The 27,431-nt window shown below is 38.2% G+C and overlaps 1 protein-coding gene and 1 pseudogene across 2 annotated transcripts in view; both read right to left on the bottom strand.

The window, feature by feature from the left end:
- SNX24 (sorting nexin 24) overlaps nucleotides 1-27,431 on the bottom strand; it is a 170,477-nt gene that overhangs the window by 45,607 nt on the left and 97,439 nt on the right. For both annotated transcript variants that reach the window (XM_012448361.2, XM_064366221.1), the window contains exon 3: nucleotides 26,837-26,941. In XM_012448361.2, the coding sequence (XP_012303784.2) occupies nucleotides 26,837-26,941 (105 nt within the window). The remainder of the gene's footprint in view (nucleotides 1-26,836; nucleotides 26,942-27,431) is intronic.
- LOC105715278 (protein BUD31 homolog) lies at nucleotides 14,850-21,065 on the bottom strand (annotated as a pseudogene).

Here is a 27,431-nt window from a genome sequence, read left to right as displayed (position 1 = left end):
AGAACTACTGTTCTAAGTGGATGAATTACAGAAAATTATTTTTGTTGTTTGTTTTCCAGAGATGTTAGATATGTGTATACATATGAATTACATAGTCAGAACAATAACAAAAAATACTGTTACTAAAATATATTAACCTGCAAGAAGAGAACTCTTAATGTCTATGAAGAAACAGATTACCTATATTAGAAAGTAAATGACTACAAAATAGACTCTTAGTGATCTTCCTTGGATTAAACTGGAGTCATCAAGCTAAAAGTGAAACGCACTACAAATTCTAGTTCTTTTAAAACTCATGATTCCATCACACAAAAATCTAATAAAATACTAATAAAAATATCTCAAGAATAATGTCTGCATACCTAAAATCTTCTCTGAATGGAAGATTGCAGTACTGAAAGAGAGTAAAGCCCACAGCCACTTTAAAAAGACTAATATTCACAGAAATATAACACCAACTCAAGGATTACGTTTTCATCAGATAAAACCATCTACTTTTTCAGAGAAGTCTGAATGTGAAGAGAAGGTAACATGTGGTCTTTCTGTCCATATACATGAAATGACACCACCTGTTTCTAAAAGGGGCTTTGAACTGGCTTTCTGAAAATTAGCACAGGTCCGTGCAATATCATGCCACACCCCACCAGTCTTCTTTCTAGAAGCAGCATGCACCAACCAGCATGGCCAGCTCTAGAGAAGAATTAATTAATTAATCAATTTTTGAGACAGGGTCTCACTCCGTCATCCAGGCTGGAGTGCAGTGGCACAATCTCAGCTCATTTCAACTTTTGCCTCCCGAGTTCAAGCGATTCTCCTGCCTCAGCCTCCCGAGTAGCTGGGACTACAGGTGTATGCCACCAGGTCTGGCTAATTATTGCATTTTTAGTAGAGACAGGTTTTCACCATGTTGGCCAGGGTGATCTCAAACTCCTGACCTCATGTGATCTGCCCACCTTGGCTTCCCAAAGTGCTAGCATTGCAGGCATAAACCTGCATCTAGGCATAAGCCTAGAAAAGGATTTAACCCAAAACATTCACCTTATTAACAGGGGGCTCTAGCTGAGGTCACTGAACTTAATTAACAACTGCTGAAGGTATTTTTAAAAATCAGTATGCATTGCCAAACCAGGTGGTCAATATTTTATAATTCATAGGTTTAAAACTCCCAAAGTTTTATGTTTTAAGCCCAATCGAATCTTTGGGGCCACAATCCACTAGAGTTAATATTTTTATTCCATTCCCTTCTCTCACATAAATTCCTCTCCATGAAATCATAAATAGTTTTGTTATTTCTAATTGTCATTACTGCCACAGCTTCACAAAATGCCATTACTGATGCCTCCTCCACTGGCCCACGTCACCTCTGAAGGCTCATTTCCCACAGTCTGGTAGGCTTGGCTTTCATCAGGCTTGTCTACCCAAGGTGAGCAAGAATGCATTACCTGAATTTTTAAAATACTGGTTTATTTCCTAGAAAAGAGAGTGTACTGTTTTCCTTTAAAGAAATCACATGTATAGATGGTTTTAGAAATTTAAAACACTGCTCTGCACTAAAAATTATTTTAAGTGAAACACCTATCATTTAAAGGAGATATATCATATTTAAAATACATGCCATATTTTGGAATTAATGGAAAGCATGTAAATCACTGAAAAAAATAAAATGTATTTGAAATTAAGTAGGACAATTCTCCATGGTTATAATGCAAGCCTTAAAAATACGAAAAGAAATATCATACATTGTTCTAAGAAATTATTTGTAGCACTAAAAATTATTTTAAATAAAGCACATATCATTTTGAGATAAATGGAAAGCACGTAAATCACCGGGAAAAATAAAATATATTTGAAATTAAGTAGCACAATTCTCCATAGTTACCATGCAGGCCTTAAAAAACTATAAAAGGAAATGTCATACATTGTTCTAAGAAATTATCTGTAGCCTTCATAAAGAGGTTCCAGCTTAGCACAAAAAGTCTCATAGAACTACTGTAAAACTTACGCATCTATGGGTTACTATAGATTTGTAGAATCTATAGTCTACAAAAACTAAATTTACAAAACAAAGACTTCTAAAGTTTTTCTCATTTTCATATTTTGTCAATACATTCACCAATTATGATGACAAACTTGTCTGTCAAATCCTAGATAAGTGATTAGGGTTTTTCTGTATGAAAAACCAACCACTGAAACTGGGTTACAGTATTTCTAACCAGGCACAACAGAAACATGTATGTACAACAGAATCTGAAAACACTTGCTAGCAATGATGGATTTAAGTTATTAACAGATCAAAAAGAGATGGATGGTGGTTTGCTTTTCTTAATCTACATCATCATCTAGATCTATTTAAAGATATGTGGCACACTAACAAACTTGGTTAAGGTTTTGATAAAATCAGTAAAAATAATCTGCCCCCGTTACATTGAGTCTGTATCGATCAATAAAATCACTTGCAGAAGGAAGGTACTGTTAAGTACTGACAATCCCAGCCATTAATATTATTTAACACACTGTTCACAATCTTTAACAAGAACAAACAACAGTTTGTCTCATGTTATAAGCAGGACCGTCACAGAAACTGTATTCTACAGGCTTCTATGATGATTTTATAAAGTTCAAATTATACACCTCTCTTTTACCAACCCCCACCATCTCCCAAATACATAAGGTCTTGTTCTTTCCTTCAGATGCAGTTTAAAGGAAATCTGTGGTAAGAACCAAGACTGCCATGACAAATCACTTCTTAATCTAAAACTTCTAAGAACCTGAGCTGTCAGGGTTGGGATGGCAATAAGGATGGATAGCATGGGGCTTCCCTGCTGCACTCTGACTTTACTCAGCTTCATCAATGCCTTTACCTTGTCAGATGTGGATTAAAGGAGAAATTTTCAATGAATCCTTGGCCAGAGTTGGATGACTAGAAAGATGGGTTCATGTTTGACCATGTTTGACTTAAGACCACAAAAATGGAAGGTAGAGAAAAAGAGAGAAAAGATAAACATTTTACATAAGAATTTTTTTACTAATATAGACATCCATAATTATGTGAATGATGAGAAAATACTGAAATGCAACACATTTAGTTCATTGGTATAGAGGTAATAGGCTAACAGTTCTTTACTAATACATGCTCTGATGCTTATGCTTATCAAGTCCATTTGACTATAGCAAGCATTTCAGTGGGAGAAGTAAAAGTGTCAAAGAAGTCAAATATTTGTAAATAAAAATGAGAATAGTTTTTTAATGTAACTGGGAAAAGATCAGCTTTGCTTCCTTTACCGTGTGAATGGTGAAATAGTCTCAAATTTTAAATATTTAATTACACTAGAATTGTATTAACTGCAGAAGGAATAAACTTGATAGCCACTTTCATCCAAAAAAAAAAAAAAAGAAGTAAAAGTAACTTAGAAATAATAATAATTCTAAGATAGTAATTAGAAACTGTTCTAAACTTAACCATTGTAGTTTTTGTTACTCAAAATCCTAGCAGTCTTTGAAATGTAGTGGTTTGTGATTTTGATGATAACCAACAGGGAACCCCTTCTCTGGTAAGTGAACCTAGAAAGCATTAAAGACCTGAGTCTCAGTTCACTTTAATTTAATCTGTTCTCAGCTCAATTATGGCTTCTCTACAATTCTCATAAAGTGATTTAAACTAACAAGCAAGAACTTTGGGGGTCTGCACAGGACTTGAAGAAAAGGCTCCCTAAAAGAATATTAACTGCAGGTACTATTTAAAGAAATGAGAAAAAGGCGAAAATATGTACCTAAAAATGGCTTGTAGCCATAAAATAGAAATTTTAGGTAATTTAAGAATAAAATATCAAATATACAAGTAGTTTACAGTCATGAAAAATAAGTTCATGAGTACACTCTAGTATAGATGAAAATGTGGTTCACAAAATAGTTTAAGGACCAAAAATTTCGTAGATTAGTGCTACAAACTAGCAGTTTTGTATTAGTATTCCCACTATTACAACACTGCTTATCAAGTGAGAAAGAACACCAGAGAAAACATTACATGGTGGTAAAAGACACGCCCTGCCTGACACTTAATGACCATTTGTCTCTAAAGGCAAACGGGATGTTGTTTAAGCATTTTCATGAAGAAACAGTGATAAAGGCAGCAAAGCAGCTACTGACAACAATTTTCAAAATAAAATACCAGTTTTTACGGCATCATGGAGAAGAAAATCAAGTTACTGCCAAATCTTTTCTTTAGGAAAGTAAAAAAGCTCATGGAAAAAGAAAGATAACAGGTGGAAAACACATCCAGTATAGGGAGGGGAAAGCAGCCTACTTTGAAGGAAAATGCCTCTTAAACACTGCGGGTGTTTGAAAAGGGTCAAAGGCAAACACAGAGACTCTATTATTCAGAGATTCTGTTATTCTGTAAACACCATGATATTAAGTCTATTTGCAGAGAGAGCTGTTTTCCTTTCTCTTTCTTTTGCCTATTAAACCTCTGTTCCTAAACCCCTCATTGTGTGTCTGTGTCCTAAATTTTCCTGGCATGAGATGGCGAATCCTGAGTATTTAACCCAGACAACGTAGCTGCTTCAGTTCCTTTACAGGTAAGTGAACCTGGAAAGCATTAAATTAATGTAACCTAAATTTATGCCATCAGTGTGGTCAAAAAAATTTAAAAAAACAAAAACAACGCCTTAAGAAGTCTCAATTGATAGTCTTCTCAAATGATCAGCAAAAACAAATAAAAATTCTCCTGGTAAATTCAGTTTAATTCTAGTCATAAAAGCTGCATGAAGATAAAGATCCCAGGAAATTAGGCTGGGCACAGTGGCTCACACCCGTAATCCTAGCACTTTGTGAGGCTGACGCGGGCAATCACTTGAGTTTAGGAGTTCTAGACCAGCCTGGGAAACAAAGGAAGACCTTGTCTCTAATATACATAAATAAGTAAAATATTTTGAGATCTATCTCAAAGCAAGGAGAAAGAAGGAAATAAAGATTAGAGCAGAGAAAAATAGAATATGGGAGAAAAAAAAGAAAAACTGTATAACCTAAATGAAATAGACAAATGAAAATATGCCCATTCTAGAAGGAAACACAAAACATACCAAGACTAAACCATGAAGAACTAGACAATTTGAACAGGTCTTTTACTAATAGGATGTTTAACCTATAATAAAAAATCTCCTGACATAGAAAAGCTCTGGACCTGAGGGCTTCATTAAATTCTATCAAATATTTAAGGAACTAACACCAATCCTTCTCAAACTTTTCCAAAAAATTGAATGGAAGGAAATACACCCTAACTCATTCTAGGTAGCCAGCATTACCCTGATACCAAAGCCAGACAAAGATACTACCAAAAAGAAAACTACAGACTCAAATTCCTGATGAACACTGATGCAAAACTCTTCAACAAAATACTGGAAATCAAATTCAGCAGCGTAAGACTATATTGGCCAGGCAGGGTGGCTCAAGCCTGTAATCCCAGCACTTTGGGAGGCTGAGGTGGACAGACTGCTTGAGCTCAGGAGTTTGAGACAGCCTGGGCAACATGGTGAGACCTCTTCTCTACTAAAACTACATAAAAAATTTAAAAATTTAAAAATAAAAACACTATAAAGTATGACCAAGTAGGATTTACTTATGGAACACAGGGATAGTTGTACATATAAACAGTCAATGTAATATACCACACTAACAGAAGAGAAACAAATCCATGATTATCTATCTAATTGACGCAGAAAAAAAACTTTTGGTGGTCAGGCGTGGTGGCTCATGCCTGCAATTCCAGCACTCTGGGAGGCCGAGGTGGGTGGATCACCTGAGTTCAGGAGTTCGAGACCAGCCTGACCAACATGGTGAAACCCTGTCTCTACTAAAATACAAAAATTAGCCAGACATGGTGGTGGGAGCCTGTAATCCCAGCTACTTGGGAGACTGAGACAGGACAATCACTTGAACCCGGGAGGCAGAGGTTGCAGTGAGCCAAGATTGTGCCATTGCACTCCAGCCTGGGTAACAAGAGTAAATCTCTGTCTCAAAAAAAGAAAAAGAAAAAGAAAAAAAAAACAGTTTTGGCAAAATTTAACACCCTTTCATGACAAAAATATTCAACAAAATTGGAATAGACAAAATTATCTCAACATAATAAATGTGATATATTTATTAAACCCATAGCAAACATCATAATTAACAGTAAAACACTGAAAGCTTTTCTTCTACAACCATACAAAACTATGATGCCTGTTTTCCTCATTTCTATTTAACAGAGTACTCAAAGTCTAAGCCAGAGCAATTAGGCAAGAAAAAGAAATAAAGGTATCTTAATTGGAATGAAAGAAGTAAAATGATCCATGTTTGCATGTGATATGATCTTACATGTAATAAACCCTGGCCGGGCATGGTAGCTCATGCCTGTAACCCCAGCACTTTGGGAGGCTGAAGCAGGTGGATCACGAGTTCAAGAGATGGAGACCATCCTGGCCAACATGGTGAAACCCTGTCTTTACTAAAAATACAAAACTTAGCTGGGCAGGGTTGTGTGTACTTGTAATCTCAGCTACTTGGGAGGCTGAGGCAAGAGAACAGCTTGAACCTGGGAAGGTGAGGTTGCAGAAACCAAAATTGCACCATGGCACTCCAGCTTGGCAACAGAGTGAGACTCTCAGTCTAAAAAAGAAAGAAAAGAAAACTGTAAAGGCTCCCCAAAAAAACCATTATAACTGACAGACAAATCAGCCAAGTAGTATGATACAAAATGAACTTTGATATACTAACAATGAACAATCCAAAAAGGACATTAATAAACTATTTCAATTCAAAATAGCATCAAAGAGAATAAAATACTTAGAAATCAACTTAACCAAGGAGGTGAAAGACTTATACAATGAAAACTACAAAATGTGTCTGAAAGAAATTAAAGAAGACACATATAAATGTAAAGGTATCCCGTGTTCACGGATTAGGAGACCTGAAATTGTTAAGATGTCACTATTACCCAAACTGATCTACAGATTTAGGACAATCTCAATTAAAATTCCAAAGAATTTTTTTGGTGTGGACGCTGCATTTCCAGACGGATTTTTATTGCCCACAGACCAGGAGATTCCCAGGCAGAGGAGCCCCATGGGTCGCCAGCACGGCTGTTTTGGCCAGTGCAGCGGATCTCCACACAAAACACACAGGTCCGGGTGCCGTTTTAGCTGGCGATTGGAGCTCCTGGGAGACAGAGTTGCCCATTCAACCGATAAAAAAGGGGACTGAAACAGGGAGCTAGGCCAGGAGATTCCTGGGCAAAAAAGTGCCACGAATCTCAGCGCGGCTATTTCAGCCAGTGCAGGCGCAGTGGGTCGCCGTACGGGAAATCACACAGATCCTGGCACCTTTTCAACCGGCAACTGGAACACCTGGGCGACAGTCAACTGTTCCACTGAAAGAAAAAAAAAGGGGTCTGAGGAAGGGAGCCAGGTGATCGGGCTCGGCTGGTCCCACCCCCACAAAAAAAACAGCAATCTGAAATGCTCTGGACTGAGAGTTTCACAGCAAGCACAGCTGAACCCGGGACAGTCCAGCTCTGTGTGGGAGGGGTGTCCACCATTACGAGGCAGTCCACCACTACAAAGGCAGTCCGCCATTGCTGAGGCAGCTCGCCATTACAGAGAGAGTCTGCCATTACAGAGGTGGGCCACCATCATCAAGGCAGTTGTAACTGTACCCGTATAAACAAGACTGCAGGGAAGTTCATATGACAGCTGGGTGGAGACCACAGCACCTCAGCAAAGCCTCTGCAGGCAGACAGTGACTAGGCTGCATCCTCGCTGGGCAGGGCAGCCATGAAAAAAGGCAGCAGCATGACAGAAACTTATAAATAAAGCCCTAACTCCCCGGGACAGAGCACCTGGGGGAAAAAAAAGGCATTTATGAGTTCTGCCACAGCAGACTTAAACGTACCTGCCCAGCAGCTCTGAATGAACAACGGAGCTCACAGCTCAGCACTTGAGCTCCTATAAAGGACACACTGTCTCCTCAAGCAGCTCCCTGACCCCCGTATATCCAAAGAGTCACCTCATAAAGGAGAGCTCAGACTGACGTCTGGCAGGTATCCTTCTGGGACAGACAGCAGCAGAAGAAACTGACAGCAACCCTTACTGTTCTGTAGCCGCTGCAGGTGATCCCCAGGCAAGCAGGGCCTGGAGTGGACCTCAGTAGTCCTACAGCAGAGGGGCCTGAATGTTAGAAGGAAAATTAAGAAACAGAAAGAAATAACTTCATCAGCAACAAACTGGACATCCACTCAGAGACCTAATCAGAAAGTCAGCAACTACAAAGACAACAGATGGATAAATCCACAAAGATGAGAAGAAACCAGGGCAAAAAGGTTGAAAACACCCAAAACCAGAATGCCTCTCCTCCTACAAGGGATCACAATTTCTCACCAGCAAGGGAACAAGGCTGGATGGAGAATGAGTGTGATGAATTGACAGAAACAGGCTTCAGAAGGCGGGTAATAAGAAACTTCTCTGAGCTAAGAACATGTTCTAACCCAATGCAAAGAAACTAAGAACCTTGAAAAAAGATTTGAAGAAATGCTAATGAGAATAAACAGCTCAGAGAGGAATATAAGTGAATTGATGTAGCTGAAAAACACAACACGAGAACTTTGCGAAGCATACACAAGTTTTAACAGCCGAATTGACCAAGCAAAAGAAAGGATATCAGAGGTCGAAGATCAACTCAATGAAATAAAACGAGAAGGCAAGATTAGAGAAAAAGGGTAAAAAGGAATGAACAAAGTCTCCAAGAAATATGGGACTATGTGAAAAGACCTAATCTATGTTTGATAGGTGTACCTGAATGTGACGGAGAGAATGAATCCAAGCTGGAAAACACTCTTCAGGATATTATCCAGGAAAACTTCCCCAACCTAGCAAGGCAGGCCAATATTCAAGTCCTGGAAATACAGAGAACACCACAAAGATATTCCTCAAGCAGACCAACCCCAAGGCACATAATCAGATTCACCGGGGTTGAAATGAAGGAGAAAATGCTGAGGGCAGCCAGAGAGAAAGGTCAGGTTACCCACAAAGGGAAGCCCATCAGATTCACAGTGGATCTCTGAGCAGAAACCCTGCAAGCCAGAAGACAGTGGGGGCCAATATTCAACATCCTTAAAGAAAAGAACTTTCAACCCAGAATTTCATATCCAGTCAAACTAAGCTTGATAAGTGAAGGAGAAATAAAATCATTTATGAACAAGCAATTACTCAGAGATTCATCACCACTAGGCCTGCTTTACAAGAGCTCCTGAAAGAAGCACCAAACATAGAAAGGAACAACCAGTACCAGCCACTCCAAAAACATACCAAATGGTAAAGAGCATTCACACAATGAAGAAACTGCATCAACTAATGAGCAACACAGCCAGTTAGCATCAAAAAGGGCAGGATCAAATTCACACATAACAATATTAACCCTAAATGTAAATGGGCTAGACGCCCCAATCAAAAGACACAGACTGGCAAATTGGATAAAAAGCCAAAACCCATCAGTGTGCTGTATCCAGGAAACCCATCTCACATGCAAGGATACACAAAGGCTCAAAATAAAAAGATGGAGGAAGATTTGCCAAGCAAATGGAGAGCAAAAAAAAAAAAAGCAAGAGTTGCAATTCTCGTCTCTGATAACATAGACTTTAAACCAACAAAGATCAAAAGCGACAAAGAATGACATTACATAATGGTAAAAGGATCAATGCAACAAGAAGAGCTAATGGTCCTAAATATATATGCACCCAATACAGGAGCACCCAGATACATAAAGCAAGTTCTTAATGACTTACAAAGAGACTTAGACTCCCACACAATAATAGTGGGAGACTTTAACACCCTATAGTCAATATTAGACAGATCAATGAGACAGAAAATTAACAAGGATATCTGGGACTTGAACTCAGACCTGGACCAAGCAAACCTAATAGATATTTATAGAACTCTCCACCCCAAATCCACAGAATATACATTCTTTTCAGCACCACATCATACCTACTCTAAAACTGACACATAATTGGAAGTAAATCACTCCTCAGCAAATGCAAAAGAACGGAAATCATAACAAACAGTCTCTCAGACCACAGTGCAATCAAGTTAGAACTCAGAATTCAGAAACTAACTCAGAACCGCACAGCTTCATGGAAACTGAACAACTGGCTCTTGAATGTTGACTGGATAAACAATGAAATGAAGGCAGAAATAAAGATATTCTTCGAAACCAATGAGAACGAAGACACAACATACCAGAATCTCTGGGACACATTTAAAGTAGTGTATAGAGGAAAATTTATAGTAATAAATGCCCGCATAAGAAGCAAGGAAAGATCTAAAATCGATATCCTATCATCAAAATTGAAAGAGCTAGAGGAGCAAGATCAAAAAAACTCAAAACCTAGCAGAAGACAAGAAATAACTAAGATCAGAGCGGAACTGAAGGAGATAGGGACACAAAAAACCCTTCAAAAAAATCAATAAATCCAGGAGCTGGTTTTTCAAAAAGATCAACAAAATTAGACAGACCACTAGCCAGATTAATAAAAAAGAAAAGAGAGAATAATCTAATAGATGCAACAAAAAACGATAAAGGGGATATCACCACAGATTCCACAGAAATACAAACATTATCAGAGATTATTACAAACAACTCTATGCACATAAACTAGTAAACCTGTAAGAAATGGATAAATTCCTGGACACTTGCCTCCTCCCAAGCCTAAACCAGAAAGAAGTCGAAACCCTGAATAGACCAACAACAAGGGCAGAAGTTGAGGCAGCAATTAAGAGCCTACCACCCAGAAAAAGCCCAGGTCCAGAATGGTTCACAGCTGAATTCTACCAGACATACAAAGAGGAGCTGGTACCATTCCTTCTGAAACGATTCCAAACAATCCAAAAAAAGAGAATCCTTCGCAAATCTTTTTATGAGACCAACATCATTCTAATAACAAAACCTGGCAGAGACTCAGCAAGAAAAGAAAACTTCAGGCCAATATCCATGATGAACATAGATGCAAAAATCTTCAATAAAATGCCGGCAAACTGATTGAAACAGCACATCAAAAAGCTTATCCACCATGATCAAGTAAGCTTCATCCCGAGGACGAAAGGCTGGTTCAACATACGCAAGTCTATAAACGTAATTCACCACATAAACAGAACCAAAGACAAAAACCACATGATTATCTCATTAGATGCAGAGAAGGCCTTTGACAAAATTCAACAGACCTTTATGCTAAAAACCCTCAATATATTAGGTATTGATGGAATGTATCTCAAAATAATAAAAGCTATTTATGATGAACCAACAGCCAATATCATACTGAATGGGCAAAAACTGGAAGCATTCCCTTTGAAATCTGGCACTAGATAAGGATGCCCTCTCTCACCACTCCCATTCAATATAGTATTGGAAGTTCTAGCCAGAGCAATCAGGCAAGAAAAAGAAATAAAGGGTATTTAAATAGGAAAGGAGGAAGTCAAATTGTCTCTATTTGCAGACGACATGATTGTATATTTAGAAGACTCCATTGTCTCAACCCAAAATCTCCTGTAACTGATAAGCAACTTCAGCAGTCTCAGGACAGAAAATCAATGTGCAAAAATCACAAACATTCCTATACACCAATAACAGACTTAAAGAGAGCCAAATAAAGAACAAACTGCCATTCAAAATTGCTACAAAGAGAATAAAATACCTAGGAATACAACTAACAAGCAATGTAAAGGACCTCTTCCAGGAGAACTACAAACCACTGCTCAGTGAAATAAGAGAAGACACAAACAGATGTAGAAACATTCTATGCTCATGGTTAGGAAGAATCGATATCGTGAAAATGGCCATACTGCCCAAAGTAATTTTACAGATTCAACGATATACCGATCAAGCTACCAATGACCTTCTTCACAGAACTGGAAAAAACCAACTTAATTTCATATGGAACCAAAAGAGAGCCCACATAGCCAAGTCAATTCTAATCAAAAAGAACAAAGCTGGAGGCATCACACTACCAGATTTCAAACTATACTACAAGGTTACAGTAATCAAAACAGCATGGTACTGGTACCAAAACAGAGACACAGACCAATGGAACAGAACAGAGGCCTCAAAGGCAACATCACACATCTACAACCATCCGATCTTTGACAAACCTGACAAAAACAAGCAATGGGGAAAGGATTCCTTGTTTAATAAATGGTGTTGGGAAAACTGGCTAGCCATGTGCAGAAAGCAGAAACTGGACCCCTTCCTGACACCTTACACTAAAATTAACTCCAGATGGATTAAAGACTTAAACATAAGACCTAACACAAAACCCTAGAAGAAAATCTAGGCAAAACCATTCAGGATATAGGCATAGGCAAGGACTTCATGACCAAAACACCAAAAGCATTGGCAACAAAAGCCAAAATAGACAAATAGGACCTAATCAAACTCCACAGCTTACGTGCAGCAAAAGAAAGAGTCACTAGAGTGAATCCGCAACTGACAGAATGGGAAAAAATGTTTGCAATCTACCCATCTAACAAAGGGCTGATATCCAGAATCTACAAAGAACTAAAACAGATTTACAAGAAAAAAACAAACAAGCCCATTCAAAAGTGGGCAAAGGATATGAACAGACACTTTTCAAAAGAAGACATATATGAGGCTAACAAACATATGAAAAAATGCTCATCATTACTGGTCATTACAGAAATGCAAATCAAAACTACATTGATATACCATCTCGTGCCAGTTAGAATGGCGATCATTAAAAAATCTGGAGACAACAGATGCTGGAGAGGATGTGGAGAAATAGGAACACTTTTACACTGTTGGTGGGAGTGTAAATTAGTTCAACCATTGTGGAAGACAGTGTGGCGATTCCTCAAGGACCTAGAAATAGAAATTCCATTTGACCCAGCAATCCCATTACTGGGTATATATCCAAAGGATTATAAATCGTTCTACTATAAGGACACATGCACACGAATGTTCACTGCAGCACTGTTTACAATAGCAAAGACCTGGAACCAACCCAAATGCCCATCGATGATAGAATGGACAGGGAAAATGTGGCACATATACACCATGGAACACTATGCAGCCATAAAAAACGATGAGTTTGTGTCCTTTGTAGGGACATGGATGAACCTGGAAACCATCATTCTCAGCAAACTGACACAAGAACACAAAATCAAACACCGCATGTTCTCACTCATAGGTGGGTGTTGAACAATGAGAACACATGGACACAGGGAGGGAAGCGTCACATACTGGGGTCTGTTGGGGGGAAATAGGGGAGGGACAGTGGGGCGTGGGGAGTTGGGGAGAGATAGCATGGGGAGAAATGCCAGATATAGGTGATGGGGAGGAAGGCAGCAAGTCACACTGCCATGTTTGTACCTATGCAACAATCTTGTGTGTTCTTCACATGTACCCCAAAACCTAAAATGCAATAAAAAAATTAAAAAATAAAGAATTTTTTTTAATTTTTGCAGAAATATAAAAGTCCATTCAAAAAATCATATGAAACCTCAAGGGACACTCAAACACCCAAAACAATCTTGAAAAAGAAAAACATAGCTGGAAGACTCACACTTCTGGATTTTTAAACTTTCTATAAAGCTATAGTAAATGAAAACAGGTGGTACTGGCATATGATAGTCATAGACCAATATAATAGCATAAACAGTTCAGAAATAAATCCTCACATATATGGTCCAGTGGTTTTTTGACAAGAGTGTAAGATCATTCAAAGGGGTAAAGATAGTCTTTTCAACAAATTGTGCTAGGAAAACTGGATATCCACGTGCAGAAGAATGAAACTGGATCCTTACCTAACAACATATACAAAAATTAACTCAAAATGGATCCAGGGCCTAAATGTAAGACCTAAACTATTAAACTCTTAGAAGATGATGCAAAGAAAAAGCTTTGTGACACTGGATTTGGCAATGATTTCTTGGGTATGTTATCCAAGGCACAAAGGCAACAACAGAAAAAAACAGACAAATGGACTTCATGAAAATTTAAAGTTTTCTGCTATCAAAAAAGACAATATATAAAATGGGAGTATATATTTGTAAATGATATATAATAACAGAAGAATATCCAGAATATATATAGAACTCTTAACATTCAACAATTAAAAAGAAAAACACCCAATTAAATAACGGTAAAGGACTTAAATGGCCAATAAAAACATGAATAGATGCTCACCATCAGCAATCATTAGAAAAATGCAAATAAAAACTACAGTGAGATACCACCTCATACCCATCAGTATGACTAATATAAAAAACCCAGGGAATAACAGGTGCTGGTGAGGATGAGGAGACATTGAAACCCTTCAGCACTGTTGGTGGGAAATAAAATTGTACAGCCACTGTAGATAAAAGTATGGTGGTTCCTCAAAAAAATTAAGAATAGAATTACGTGATCAAGCAATTCCACTTCTGGGTATACACCTTAAAGAATCAAAAGCAGGATCTCTAAGAGATATTTGTACACCCATGTTCACAGCAGCATTATTCACAAAAGCTAAAATGTAGAACCCACTCATGTGTCCACTGGTGAATGGCTAAGCAAAATATGGTCAGTATGTATGTACGTGTGTGTGTATATATATGTGTGTGTATATATATGTGTGTATATATATATGTGCACTTTTTTTTTTCAAGAGGTTTAAAAGTTTTATTTTTACAAGTCACAGCTAATGGACAGTTAAGCCTTCCCTGCAGAGACTGTGTTCCAACTCCGGCCTGGGGCACTGCTCACTGCTCCCAGGAAGGGGCTGGCATCACATGCAGGAACCCACAAAGTCCAGAGTCCAGAGTGGAGAGTCATAGCCTGAGGCCAGAGCAGCCCTGGCAGCCATGCTGTGTGTACTCAATGATGCGGCCCACTTCTAGCTTGCTTTGGGGAATCTGACAGATGGAGTTCATCCCGAAATTGGTGTCTGGATGCACCACAAGCAGCAAAAGTTCTCATACAGTTACTTTTTTCATTTTGCTATCAGGTTTTTGTCTTGATATTCTTCCTTAATACAATATTCATAAGAGTTCTCTGCTGATGGCTTTCCACTTGTAAAAGAGGTTAAAAATATAGTGGCTTTCTGGTGGTGGATCCTAAGATGGGCTACAGAGATTCCATTCTTCTTTCTCTCACAAGGTTCTCTGTTTCAGCTTTTGATCTAATTCATCCAGTGTTGACTCAATCAACTCCCAGTCATCTGGGAGTGCTTTCTGGCTTCTACACATACAATGGAATATTACTTTGCCTCAAAAAGGAAAGAAATTCTGGCATATAATACAACACAGGTCAATCTTGAGGACAGTCTGCTAAGTTAAACAAGCCGGCCACAAAGACAAATACTGTACTTTCCTTTATATGAGGCACTTGGAATAGTCAAAATCAGAGACAGAAAGTAGAATGTTGGTTGACAAGGGCTGGGAGAGTGGGGAATGGAAAGTGGTTGTATAATGGGTATAGAGCTTCAGTTTTGCAAGATGAAAAGAATTTTGAGAATGGATGTTGATGATAGTTTCATAACAGTATGAATGTATTTTAAAGTCACTGAATTCCACACTTAAAAACAGTTAAGACAGTAAACTTTACATGTATAAACATTTTTAAACATTGGGGAATAATAAAACCAAAGAAACAAAAAGTCAATGGATCTACTTCTGATAAAATGGAGATATACTTTTCCCTATTCTTTCTGCTAAGTTCAACTAAAACTCCTAGATATTGTACATAAAACAAATATGAGAAGATATGAAAGGCTGAAGATAGACGGCAGACCTATCAGGGACAGCAAGACTGGAGGAATGACACAGTGCTATGATTTGAATGTTGCCTCCAAAACTCAAGTTGGAACTTAACTGTTAGATAATGATATTAAGAGGTGGGACCTTTAAGAGGTGATTAGGTCATGAAGGCCCTGTCCTCATGACTGGATTAATACTGTTATCATGGGAGTAGGTTAGTTATAATGGGAGTGGGATCCTGATAAAAGGGTAAGTTTGGCCTTCAACTTCTGTCTTGTGCATTTTTGCCCTTTCTTGCCATGTGATGACTTCCACCATGATTTGTCACAGCAAGAAGGCCCTCACCACATGCGGCCCTTCAATCTTGGACTTCGCAGCCTCTAGAACCATGAGCCAAATAAATCTCCTTTCTTTACAAATTACACAGTCTGTGGCATTCTATTATAGCTGCAGAAAATAAACTAAGATACACAGTGATGAATTTTATCTTTCTTGGATTTTTGTTTTGCCTTATATATGGCAGACTTGGAGCTGAAAAGGTGGCAACCAGGAAATGCCCAGAGATACAGACAAAAAAAGCTGCACCCAAAGTCTGTTCTGTCTAACCACAGAACCCAGAGAGGGGCAGTCGAGCAAGACAGAAAACTTGTAAACATAACCACTCTATTCCAGCCAAACACCGTGGAAGAAACTGTGGCCCCCACCCCTACTCATGGCAGCAAAAGCATAGAGGGAAGCCTAGGTTTCTACCCTTATAAGGCTGTAATGAGGTGTAAATGATAGGTTGGTAACAGAGACAGTCACTTAAGGGACCACGGCTTTCACCACCTGCTAATGGGCCCCCTCTTCTGGTGTCAGTGGAAACCATGTGAGGAGCTTAGACTTCCAGGGCCACCAGCAGTAACAAGGTACTCCTCCCTTTCTCTTCTATGGTGGCATCAGATGAAACCTAGCAAAGAATAAGAACTTTTTACATCTTAACAGTAATGAGGAGCATACCTCACCCTCCAGGTGTCATTGAGGGCCAAGTGAGGAGCCTAATATTCTGCCTTCACCTGGGAAAAACAAGGTGATGTCTTCCACATCCCATCTTCCCCAGGTGAAGTGGAGAAAACCATCTAAAATAGAAGGTATAAATAAGGGCCAGAGTCTCATAATTATAAAAATGTGTAAGATTCAATCAGAATTATTCATTGTACCAAGAACCAGGAAAATCTCAAACTGGCCGGGCGTGGTGGCTCATGCCTGTAATCCCAGCACTCTGGGAGGCCGAGGCGGGTGGATCACGAGGTCAAGAGATCAAGACCATCCTGGTCAACATGGTGAAACCCCGTCTCTACTGAAAATACAAGAAATTAGCTGGGCATGGTGGTGCGTGCCTGTAATCCCAGCTACTCAGGAGGCTGAGGCAGGAGAATTGCCTGAACCCAGGAGGCAGAGGTTGCGGTGAGCCGAGATCGCGCCATTGCACTCCAGCCTGGGTAACAAGAGCAAAACTTCGTCTCAAAAAAAAAAAAAAGAAAATCTCAAACTGAATGAAAAAGATAATCAATAGATGCCAACACTAGGATGACAGAGATGTAAAGATAATTGGACAATTATTTTAAAGCAGCCACAATAAAAATTTTTCAATGAGTAATTGTGAATACATCTGAAACAAAACACAAGAGAAAGACTCAAGGAAGACATATAAAATCTCAGCAAAGAAAGATATAAAGAATATGAATTTTAGAACTAAAAAATATAATAACTGATATAAAAAGCTTAGGGTAAGGGTGTAACAATGGAATGCAGGGAACCAAGGAAAGAATCAGTGAACGGGGAGACAAAACAATAGAATGTACCAAATCTGACCAATGGAGAAAAAAAAAATAGGCTGAAAAAAATTAGTAAGGTCTCAGGTCTCTGTGGATTTATAATAAAAAACCTAGCATTCCTGTTATCAGAGTCCTAGAGTAAGAGGAGAAAGAAGAAGGAGCTGAAAGTGTAATCAGTGAAATAATGGCTAAAACTTTTGAATCAGGCAAGAGACTAATCTACAGATTCAAGAAGCTGAAAGAACTCTAAAGAGGAAAAACTTAAATACACACCAAGACATATCAAAATCAAACTTTTGAAAATGACAAGAATAAAATATTGAAAGCAGCCCTTTTAAAACAACACCTTAAATATAGGAGAAAGAATATGACAGTGACTGCTTTAAAAATCAGAAACCACAGGGGCCGGGCGCGGTGGCTCAAGCCTATAATCCCAGCACTTTGGAGGCAGGTGGATCACGAGGTCAAGAGATCGAGACCATCCTGGTCAACATGGTGAAACCCCATCTCTACTAAAAATACAAAAAATTAGCTGGGCATGGTCGCGCGTGCCTGTAATCCCAGCTACTCAGGAGGCTGAGGCAAGAGAATTGCCTGAACCCAGGAGGCGGAGGTTGCAGTGAGCTGAGATCGCGCCATTGCACTCCAGCCTGGGTAACAAGAGCGAAACTCCGTCTCCAAAAAAGAAAAAAAGAAAAAAAAAAAAATCAGAAACCACAGAGACAAGAAAGAAGTATCACAATATTTTGCAAGTGCTGAAATAAAAGGACTGTCAACTCAAGAGTCCTATATCCAGGGTGATGAACCAAGTTAAAATATTGTAAGGCCCTTGTAATATTCAAGAGGAAAGTAAAGGTAACAGGTAACTATTAAAAGAACAAATATAAACTAAAGGAGGAACAATAGAAAGAAAAAAAAACAGTATTGGTCACCAATCCAAAAGTAGGTAAGAAAAAAAAAATCATAGAAAAAGATGGAGTGATAGCACAGATGGCTGAACTAAGCCCAATTATATCAATAATGATAATAAATTCAAGTGGGAAATTTTAACACATCTTTGTTCTTATAGACTAAGTGGCCAAGTTAAAATATAAGACATTTAAACAGAATGCTTTCATGTACCCCATAAATATATTAATGTACTATGTACCCACAAAAATTAAAAATAAAAACACTGATAAACAGAATGCTTAACAACATTGATCTGATTATACATAGTTCACTGCATTTGAGAATTCAAGAATACACATTTTCAAGCCCATATGGTTAATTTTAGTAAATGTTTTACATACAACTGAAAAAGTAAAAAATACAATACTCTTTGACCTACTGTGGACTACTGATCCAATGGAAGATATCATATTGTATAATTTAAAGAATGAATGAAGGGTAGGGTAGTCAAGTAATAGGCCTTGTGCAGACAATAACTCAGGGGCACCTACTATTGTTTAACAAGTCAGCCACACACTTGCTTTGTAAGTGTTCTCTACAAATAAACTGTCTAAAAAAGGATTTGTATTATTAGCTTAGATTATCCTTAGTCCTGATTTCTGTGAGCTGTTTAGCTCTCAACACTAATTGTATATTTAATTACTGTTTACTCTACAAAAAGAAAAAAATATAAACAAAAACTCTTATTCTCAAGTAAGTGATTTAAGATGTACCTTTCTCAAAAGATAAATTCCACATTACTGGAATAAATGGAACAAGTAATGTATGCACAACTCCATGAAAATCCTTGGTCTAAAAATTGGTACCAGTTTACAAATTAATGTTTCTACTGAAGAATGGAGGGATATGCCCATTGAACCAGCCTCAAAAGAAGAAGTGACGCCATGAATGAACTTCAACCTTCTCCATCATTAGCTTTTTCTTCCTGGAAAATTATAGATCTTGTCTCCAATGTACTGAAATTTTACCAGGTATGTCTAGGCATTACAAGGCTTCTGTCATTCTTTGTTCTCTGTCCTTGGAGCACATTTCCTATTTAAATGCTCATACCAGGAACAGTAGCCCATGCCTGTAATCCTAGTACCCTGAGAGGCTGAGACGGGAGGATCATTTGAGGTCAGGAATTTGAGACTAGCCTGGCCAACATGGTGAAACTCTGTCTCTACTAAAAATACAAAATTAGCAGGGCATGGTGGCAGGTGCCTGTAATCCCAGCCACTTGGAAGACTGACACAGGAGAATCATTTGAACCTGCAAGGTGAGGGTTGCAGTGAGCCAAGATTGTGCACTGCACTCCAGGCTGGGTGATAGAGTACAACTCTGTCTCAAAAAGAAAGGAAAAAAAAAAAGCTTATATTGTATAACCTGGGGAAGTTTTCAACTATTTTTCCTTCAATTATTCCCTTCCCTACTTGTGTATTGTACTCCCTAACCCCTTTCCTTCTGGAACTCCAGAAAGAAGTAGGATGTTAGACCTGGATTGGTCCTCTACATCTTTTATTTGAAGTTTCTGTATCTGTACTTTATGGGACAGCTTTCCAACTAGAGAGAGCATCTACTGAATGTTTTCAATTGGATAACACATTTAATTCTAAGAACTCTCATGTGTTCTCAGATTGTTCCTTTTATGTAGCATCCTTTTGTAATCTTTGGGATGTAATACTACTGTGAAGATCTCTGGATTTATTACATCAATTTTTAAGATATATTTTATGTCCTGAATTATCTCTTTCCTGAAGAGTCAGTATTTTAGTTCATCTTGGTCTTTTTGTTCATGCTACTTGTTTTCTTGAAATGCCTGATTATCATCAGATCACACTGAAGAAAGCAGCCTGGGTGGCTTGGGTAGGTTTCCTCTGCTAGTATGTCAGCAGGAGTGCTCACACAGGCCCTTGCCTGAATGCAAAGACCATATGGGTGGAGCACGCAGTCAGGGGGGCTTTTCCTAGGGGTAAGTGGGTGGGAAGGGGGTTGTAAACTTGGGGGCCCTACTATCCACATTACAAGACTTAGCTCTTCCCAGCCATTCTGTTTACTTTTTGTTGTTGTTGTATTGTTGTTTTTATGAGAAAACTATTTTTTAAAAAATTTATCTGGTCACAAACATCAGGCTGCATGTATTCTGCATAGAATGAGTGGTATCTGTTCCATGCAGACATTGCTTGGATAGCCCTTATATGAAATGCTTGGGACCACACGTTTTGGATTTCAGATGTGTTCAGATTTTAGAATATATGCATATACATAATGAGATATCTTGAAAATGGGACCCAAGTCTTCATATGAAACTCATTTATGTTTCTTATATATCTTATACACATAGCTTGAAGGTAGTTTTATTCAGTATTTTAAATACTTTCGTGCATGAAAGAGTTTATATTAAGTACTTACGTGTGGAATTTTCCTCTTGTGGCATCATGTCGGCACTCAGAGTTTCAAATTTTGAATCATTCTGGATGAGGAATACCCAACCTGTGCCCTGAATGGATCTCCTGGTTTTCGGCTTCTCTGCACACCCCATGCTCTTCCTCACCTGCAGGCTCTGAGCCTAGAAGTCTCTCCAGCACTGCCTGCACAGGCTGCCTCCTGCCTCCACCACAGACCCACATGACTGAGTTCGGCTGCTACTTTTTGAGCTCTGTTCTATCCACTCATATGTTCCCACCACACCCTATCTTCCAAAAAGTTGTTAACATTGATTCTCTCTTTTCCTTGCCCATCTACTACTTAACTCTTGGAGTTTATTTATTCTTAAGTTTCTGTACTTTTATTTCAGTGGAGTCTCAGGAAAGACAGGAAGTCATCTCAAATCAGGAGGCAAAACTATCATATAAACTGTTTTTGATGGTCAAGTCAGTTTGGGAAGCTGAAATTAATTTATTCTTAAGATTTCTGCTTTTCAGAAACTAGTGAACACTATGAGATGCTAAATTCATTAATGTTCTAGCTCATAACTTCATTGGTAATTACAAATTTTAAATGTAAAAAGTAATTACATTAATGGACAAATTTTATATTTTTAAAATAAAAATAAAGGAAAGAAATATTTCTGGTCTTTTTAAGTCAAAAGCCAAGGATATTCATGACTTTAAATTTTCTAGAAACTTTATCTATCTAGGAAAGAGCCTTGAATTCCAGTGTCAAGAAAGTCTCCACTTTTTCATAACCCTGGGCAATTCACTTAAAATTTCTGAGGATCATCATTTTCTGTGATGGGAATTTGCTGGTTGCCTTCCACTCCCCAACTCACACTCAGAATATTCCCTTTTCTTTTATCAAGAATACCCTGGTTATTCATTAGCGAAATAATCCCTTTCTCTCCCTCAGCTTCAGGAGCAGGCTTTGATTTACTTAACTCAGTCAGGGATGGCTGGCCATGGTGAGGTTTCAGATGTGAGCGTGCACACAAATATAAGCCAATGATATCAGGAAAAACATGTGCAGGACTCCTAGTGAAAGACACTGCCTCTTTCTTCTGTGATATCTTACTGAAAGGAAACCTTCTATTCCCCTGTACTTGGCTATGTGCTAAGAGTGAGGTCTAGAACTGTTGCAGCTCTTTTGTACCACTAGGGGGGCCAGATGAAGCCTGCACAATGGAAAGCAGAGAGGAGTGACAGAGAAAATAACCATAGTAGCTTAATTGGGGCTATGGTTCAAGGTATCTGTGAAGTTAGATCTGCCCTTCTGCCTCAGACACCATAGGTCCCTGATGAGTGTTTATCATTAAGCAAAACTATACAAACACACACACATACAACATTTATTGGTAAATTAATATCAAATATTAACTTGCTTTTATCTTCAAGTTAAAATACCCTCCAGAGTAGATAAATTTCTAGTTTATATAATTTGAAAAATTACGTTTTTTAATAGAAAACTATTTGGCATAGACCTTTTATTGAGATGAAAACCAACTAATTTTCTTCCACTCATATATAAAGATACTGTTTACTTAATTCTACTTTTACAGGTGATTGATTTCCTCATTCACTAAACCTCAGGGAGTTTTCCTGGGGAATATTGTTTAAGGGGAAAGAGATAAGAAAACATGATAATAGCTACTTGATTTCTTATTCAATAAACAGAAAATAATTCTAGAAAATAAAATTAAGATTCACTGTTCATCAGGTAGACTGCCAGACTTCAAATTACTCAAACGCCAAATATAGCTTCTAATATCTCCCTGATTAATTCTAGATTTTGATTCTAAGATACTACACATACTTAGATATTCAGCTAGGGTTTTTTGTTTTTGTTTTAGAATTTGTTTCTAATCAAATCATTTGAAAATTTAAGTAGGAAAGTAATAATGATTTAGAAATATACTTAAAAAATTAAAACTCACTTATATAACCTTAATACTACTGTTTTTATTCTCCAGGCAAGTAACACGAAATAGCATTCACTACAGTTGCTCCACTGTTAGACTCTGCAAAATTGATCATATGGAAATCTCCAGACTGGCAGAAGTTTTTGAAGGTAAATTCACTGACTAGAACCTATCCACAAATTATTCATACTGTGGCAATTCCACATTACTTTGAATAATGTGCTTGCTTTTTTCTCCTTAAGATCTGTAATTTCTATTTGAAAATAAAGTGGCTTTTTCAAATACAATGTAAAATATTTTAAAGAAACCTACAATAAAAAATATACACCAGGAAAAATTCCTAATCCCTACTTCTCTGCCAAAATAGTTTTTTAAAACTAAAATTACTTAAATTGAATAGAGATGCTAAAATAAAAAATATTTATAAATTGCATCTTGAAGACCAATATGATGTGTTTATTTTCAAATTGAAGAAGCAGCCAGATAAATGCTAAGTGTAGGGTTTTTTGCCTCTCATTTTCATTAGTTTTATTCCTTTCATTAATTTCATTGGTAACCAGCAAAGGAATAAAAAAGAGTTTTAAAAGTACAGATGCCGACATAGGTTGGGTTTCCTTTGTTTAAAATCTCAGATAGGACAAAATTAATTTTGAAAATATGTAATTTGACCTTTCTTGTTTTTAAGTTAGCACCTTACTTAAATACAGCACAGAAAATGAAAGCATGTGAATAGTTTTTGCTATTCAAGTTATTGATTTAAAAAATCATGTATCTGTCTATCCAGGGAGTTGGGGGATGATAGTCAATTAGACTGTAATAGTTTATTATAAGGTCTTTTCCTTTATCTATTATTAAAGCCTTACGTAAAGCTGTATGTCAAGGTTGAAAAATTTCTCCTGACTTAGAAAAATCCACCACACATGATGAAAGGAGCCCATACTGGATGTTAGGAAACTAAAATTCCAGTCCCAACTCTTTATTGTATTGCAGGAGCAGGGCAAGATTTTTAACTCCACTGGACCTCAGTTTGTCCATCTCTAAAATAAAAGAGCAGTGTGGAACCACCTTAGGAAATGTGTGGGGTTGTACTCGCCCATGGTCCAGAATGTACTAGTTGCCCCTTGGATGGCAGGAAGTTGTTTTCTCTGACCCTCTCAACAGCTGATCTGCCTGTTTTATGGGTGGAAAATTGAGGCTAGAGGGATGATTGTGAACATAGCTGAAGGGCCAGACTATGTAACGTCTTAAGTTCCCTTAAGTGAGCTTAAGATGCTATGGCTTGGAGGTATTAATACTTTCGTAGGTTGATGGGCCAGATCAGGGCCATACTACTGGCTCCTATGGAGATGGGTTAGTGGCAGGAGGGTACCTGCTGAGAAAGTGCTGCTGGCACCCCACTGCCTGGGTTTCAGACTGGACCTGAACATGAATGGATTCTAGCTGGTGTAATGAAAGCAAGCAGAAGAAACAGTAACACTGTCTTACTTCTAGCAAGATTTAAATGATCAAGAAATGACACCTAGGCTAGGATTTTCATTTAAGATTAATAAATTGTTCAGGCTTATCTTTGCAACGTCCATCTAGCTCCCATTGCCTGTAAACAGAATCAAGTAGAAAAGAAATCTCCCTTGAACTCCTTGGGGAATTAAGTGACAACAAATTGACTATTAAATGCACAACAAGAAGCAAACCCTCTGAGCCCTTCGACCACATCTTTCAAGCCTTATTCCTGAGAATAGAAAATTCTAAGCTCAATTTGAGTGTCACTATAAACTCCTCTCTGTGCCAGATGACTCTATGCACATATTTATATCCAAAGTACAAACAACTTAAAATGTTTACACTGAGTAGTAATGGAAATCATGTGTCAAATGCAATGAAGGGAAGAGAGTAGAGCTTTCTTCAAAACTAAAGCTTAAAGATATACAATATCATGGAAAATCTGGCTTATAAGTAAGAATGCACTGTTTACCTATTTCATTTAATTATAGAGAACATGCATTTTCACTCTTTACATACAATTTCTGAAGTCTGTTTTTTTTTTGTTGTTTGTTTTTTGCTCTGTAGTGTTGCCTAAAGCTATGGAAGGATCATAGCTCCTCATACACAGTCTCAAAAACCATGGCCACACACATTCCTGTGATTTGTAATCCCCATTTCCTTTAAGCTCTCACCCCCAGAGAGAGGCAACGAGGGATTCTTCTACCAAGTCCAAAAGCAGAAGAGCAAAAACAGTAAAGAAAGCCCTCCTTAGATGTCCTCAGGGGCCTTCTGCATGTCACCTTTCCTATTAGAGCACTGTAAAGACCAGGAAAACTGTAAGGGCCAGGAACAGAATTCTGGAATCTTTCTACTGTGAGAGCATCCTCTGGATTTCTCACTAAGTACAAGCCTGAGGAGTCGGCCTCCCCTCAGCTTCTCATCACCAGTGATTCAGGGACAGCCATTCACAGAGCTCTGTAGAAGAGACAGCATACTAGCTCCACAGCCCTGTTTCCCTCCTCGACAGAATCCACCCTAAGGTTAATGCTTAAAGGGCCGTGAAGATATCAAAGGGAGAACACAGTCATGGCTGCCAATTTGTTTGATGTAACATGTCTTAGATGGGTCAGTCAGAAATTCATAGCTCTTAGGTGGAGTCTGGCTACACTGTTTCAAGAGCCAGGATTCCCCCATTCCCAGTCATGTTCACCCGTCATTCTCATGTGTCGCCTCTCCAGTGGACTCTGGCGCCAGGGAGCAATGGCTGACCTCAGGACCTGCCCACCCTAGCTTCTGCCCTGCACAGTATTGGATTTAATGTCGACGACACTGAGTACTCACCTGGGGCCACTAGTTCTTTTTGTTTTAAAACTCAGAGAAACTGATACTGCTCTACCTTCTCCTTTTGCTTCTTCTGTCACTTGGTAGAGAGATTTTTTTTTTTTTTTAATTATCAAAAAAAAAAAAAAAGACAGGGTTTCACCATGTTGGTGAGGATGGTCTCGATCTCTTGACCTCGTGCTCCGCCCGCCTCGGCTTCCCAAGGCTCTGGGATTACAGATGTGAGCCACAGCAGCCAGCCCGAGAGATTGTCATTGTCCTATCTCACTTAGGCAGCCTGCTTGCTCCTCTCAGCTGCAGGAAAGAGTGTCCCAATGCATTCTTCCTAAATGGACATTCCAATTTTCAAAGAAGTTGGCACTTCATCATCAGCAATTTTTATACATTCCTTCTCAATTTGATTCCAAAGATATGCTATCCAGATCTGCTGTGAGTTCAGTTTCTCTCCCTGCCTACCGCAACCAGCCCCACAAAACTCAAAACCTAAAGGCTAGGATTGCTATAAAGAAGCAAAAAAATCTTAGAGGAAAAACAAAAAGCAAAAACAAAGTAATGTGTAGAGTTGAATTAAAAAAAAGACAGATCAGGGCTGGGTGCGGTGGCTCACGCCTGTAATCCCAGCACTTTGGGAGGCTAAGGTGGGTAGTTCACAAGGTCAGAAGATTGAGACCATCCTGGCTAACATGGTGAAACTCCATCTTTACTAAATACAAAAAATTAGCTGGGCATGGTGGCATGTGCCTGTAGTCCCAGCTACTCGGGAGGCTGAGGCAGGGCAATCGCCTGAACCCAGGAGGTGGAGGTTGCAGTGAGCCAAGAGAGCCAAGATTGCATCACCAGCCTGGTGACAGAGTGAGACTCCATTTCAAAAAAAAACACAGATCCTCTCTACAACAGTTTTCACCTTTTTATTAAAATTTCACTTCCCCAATGCATAGAACCAATTTTAAATAGAATCCTAATTGAAGCTACAAGAACCAACCAACAACATATCTGTAATTCTGAACATCCTTTCATTTAGAATCTTTGGCTGCTTAATACATTTTGTATTGCACCCATATGTCCTGAGAAAAAATGGTGAGACATATGATTATTTAGGTTATATTATATAAATTGAGGATTTAAACATATCTTACCTGTAAGTATGTTTCCAAACCTTGTCGTCGCTGTTCCAAGACTTTGGGGACCCAGTTCCTAACATGTTTAGAAGGGATTTCTGGAGTTTTTATACATTTCTTAAGCTATAAAGACAGAATAGAAAAAAAAAAAAAACAGAGATGTCTGTTAATTATAATGACATTATTTGGGGGGAAAAAAGCCAATAAAAGAAAGTGAACTACTGCTATCTGCAATAAAAAACAGAGAAAAATATAATTACACTGAAATTTTGTCAAACAATTCTTTATTTAGGTGTCTTGACTATTGAGGTTTCAGAAGAATAGTTTTGTGTTTTGGTAAGTATTATTGTTGATATTTCAGATTGAAATCCCTTTTCCTGAAAAACTAAAAGCCGAGTAAATGAATAAAAAAGAAAGCAAAGAAATTTAGTTACAAAAATCAATTAATACAACAAAATTTTGCTCAGATGAAGGACTTCACTGATAAAAAGTCTTACTACATATTTTTCACATAAAGAAATCAAAACAAAATGCAACTGTAAATAAGCATTGTCCCTAGAAATGCCATTAACTAGACTACATCATTTGGAGAGAAAACTGAAAAAATGAAAGC

This window comes from Aotus nancymaae, unplaced genomic scaffold (genome assembly GCF_030222135.1).
Source record: "Aotus nancymaae isolate 86718 unplaced genomic scaffold, 86718_ANA_hifiasm-v0.15.2.pri h1tg000064l_0, whole genome shotgun sequence".
NCBI lineage: Eukaryota > Metazoa > Chordata > Mammalia > Primates > Aotidae > Aotus > Aotus nancymaae.
This window is presented reverse-complemented; position numbering and strand designations above follow the sequence as displayed.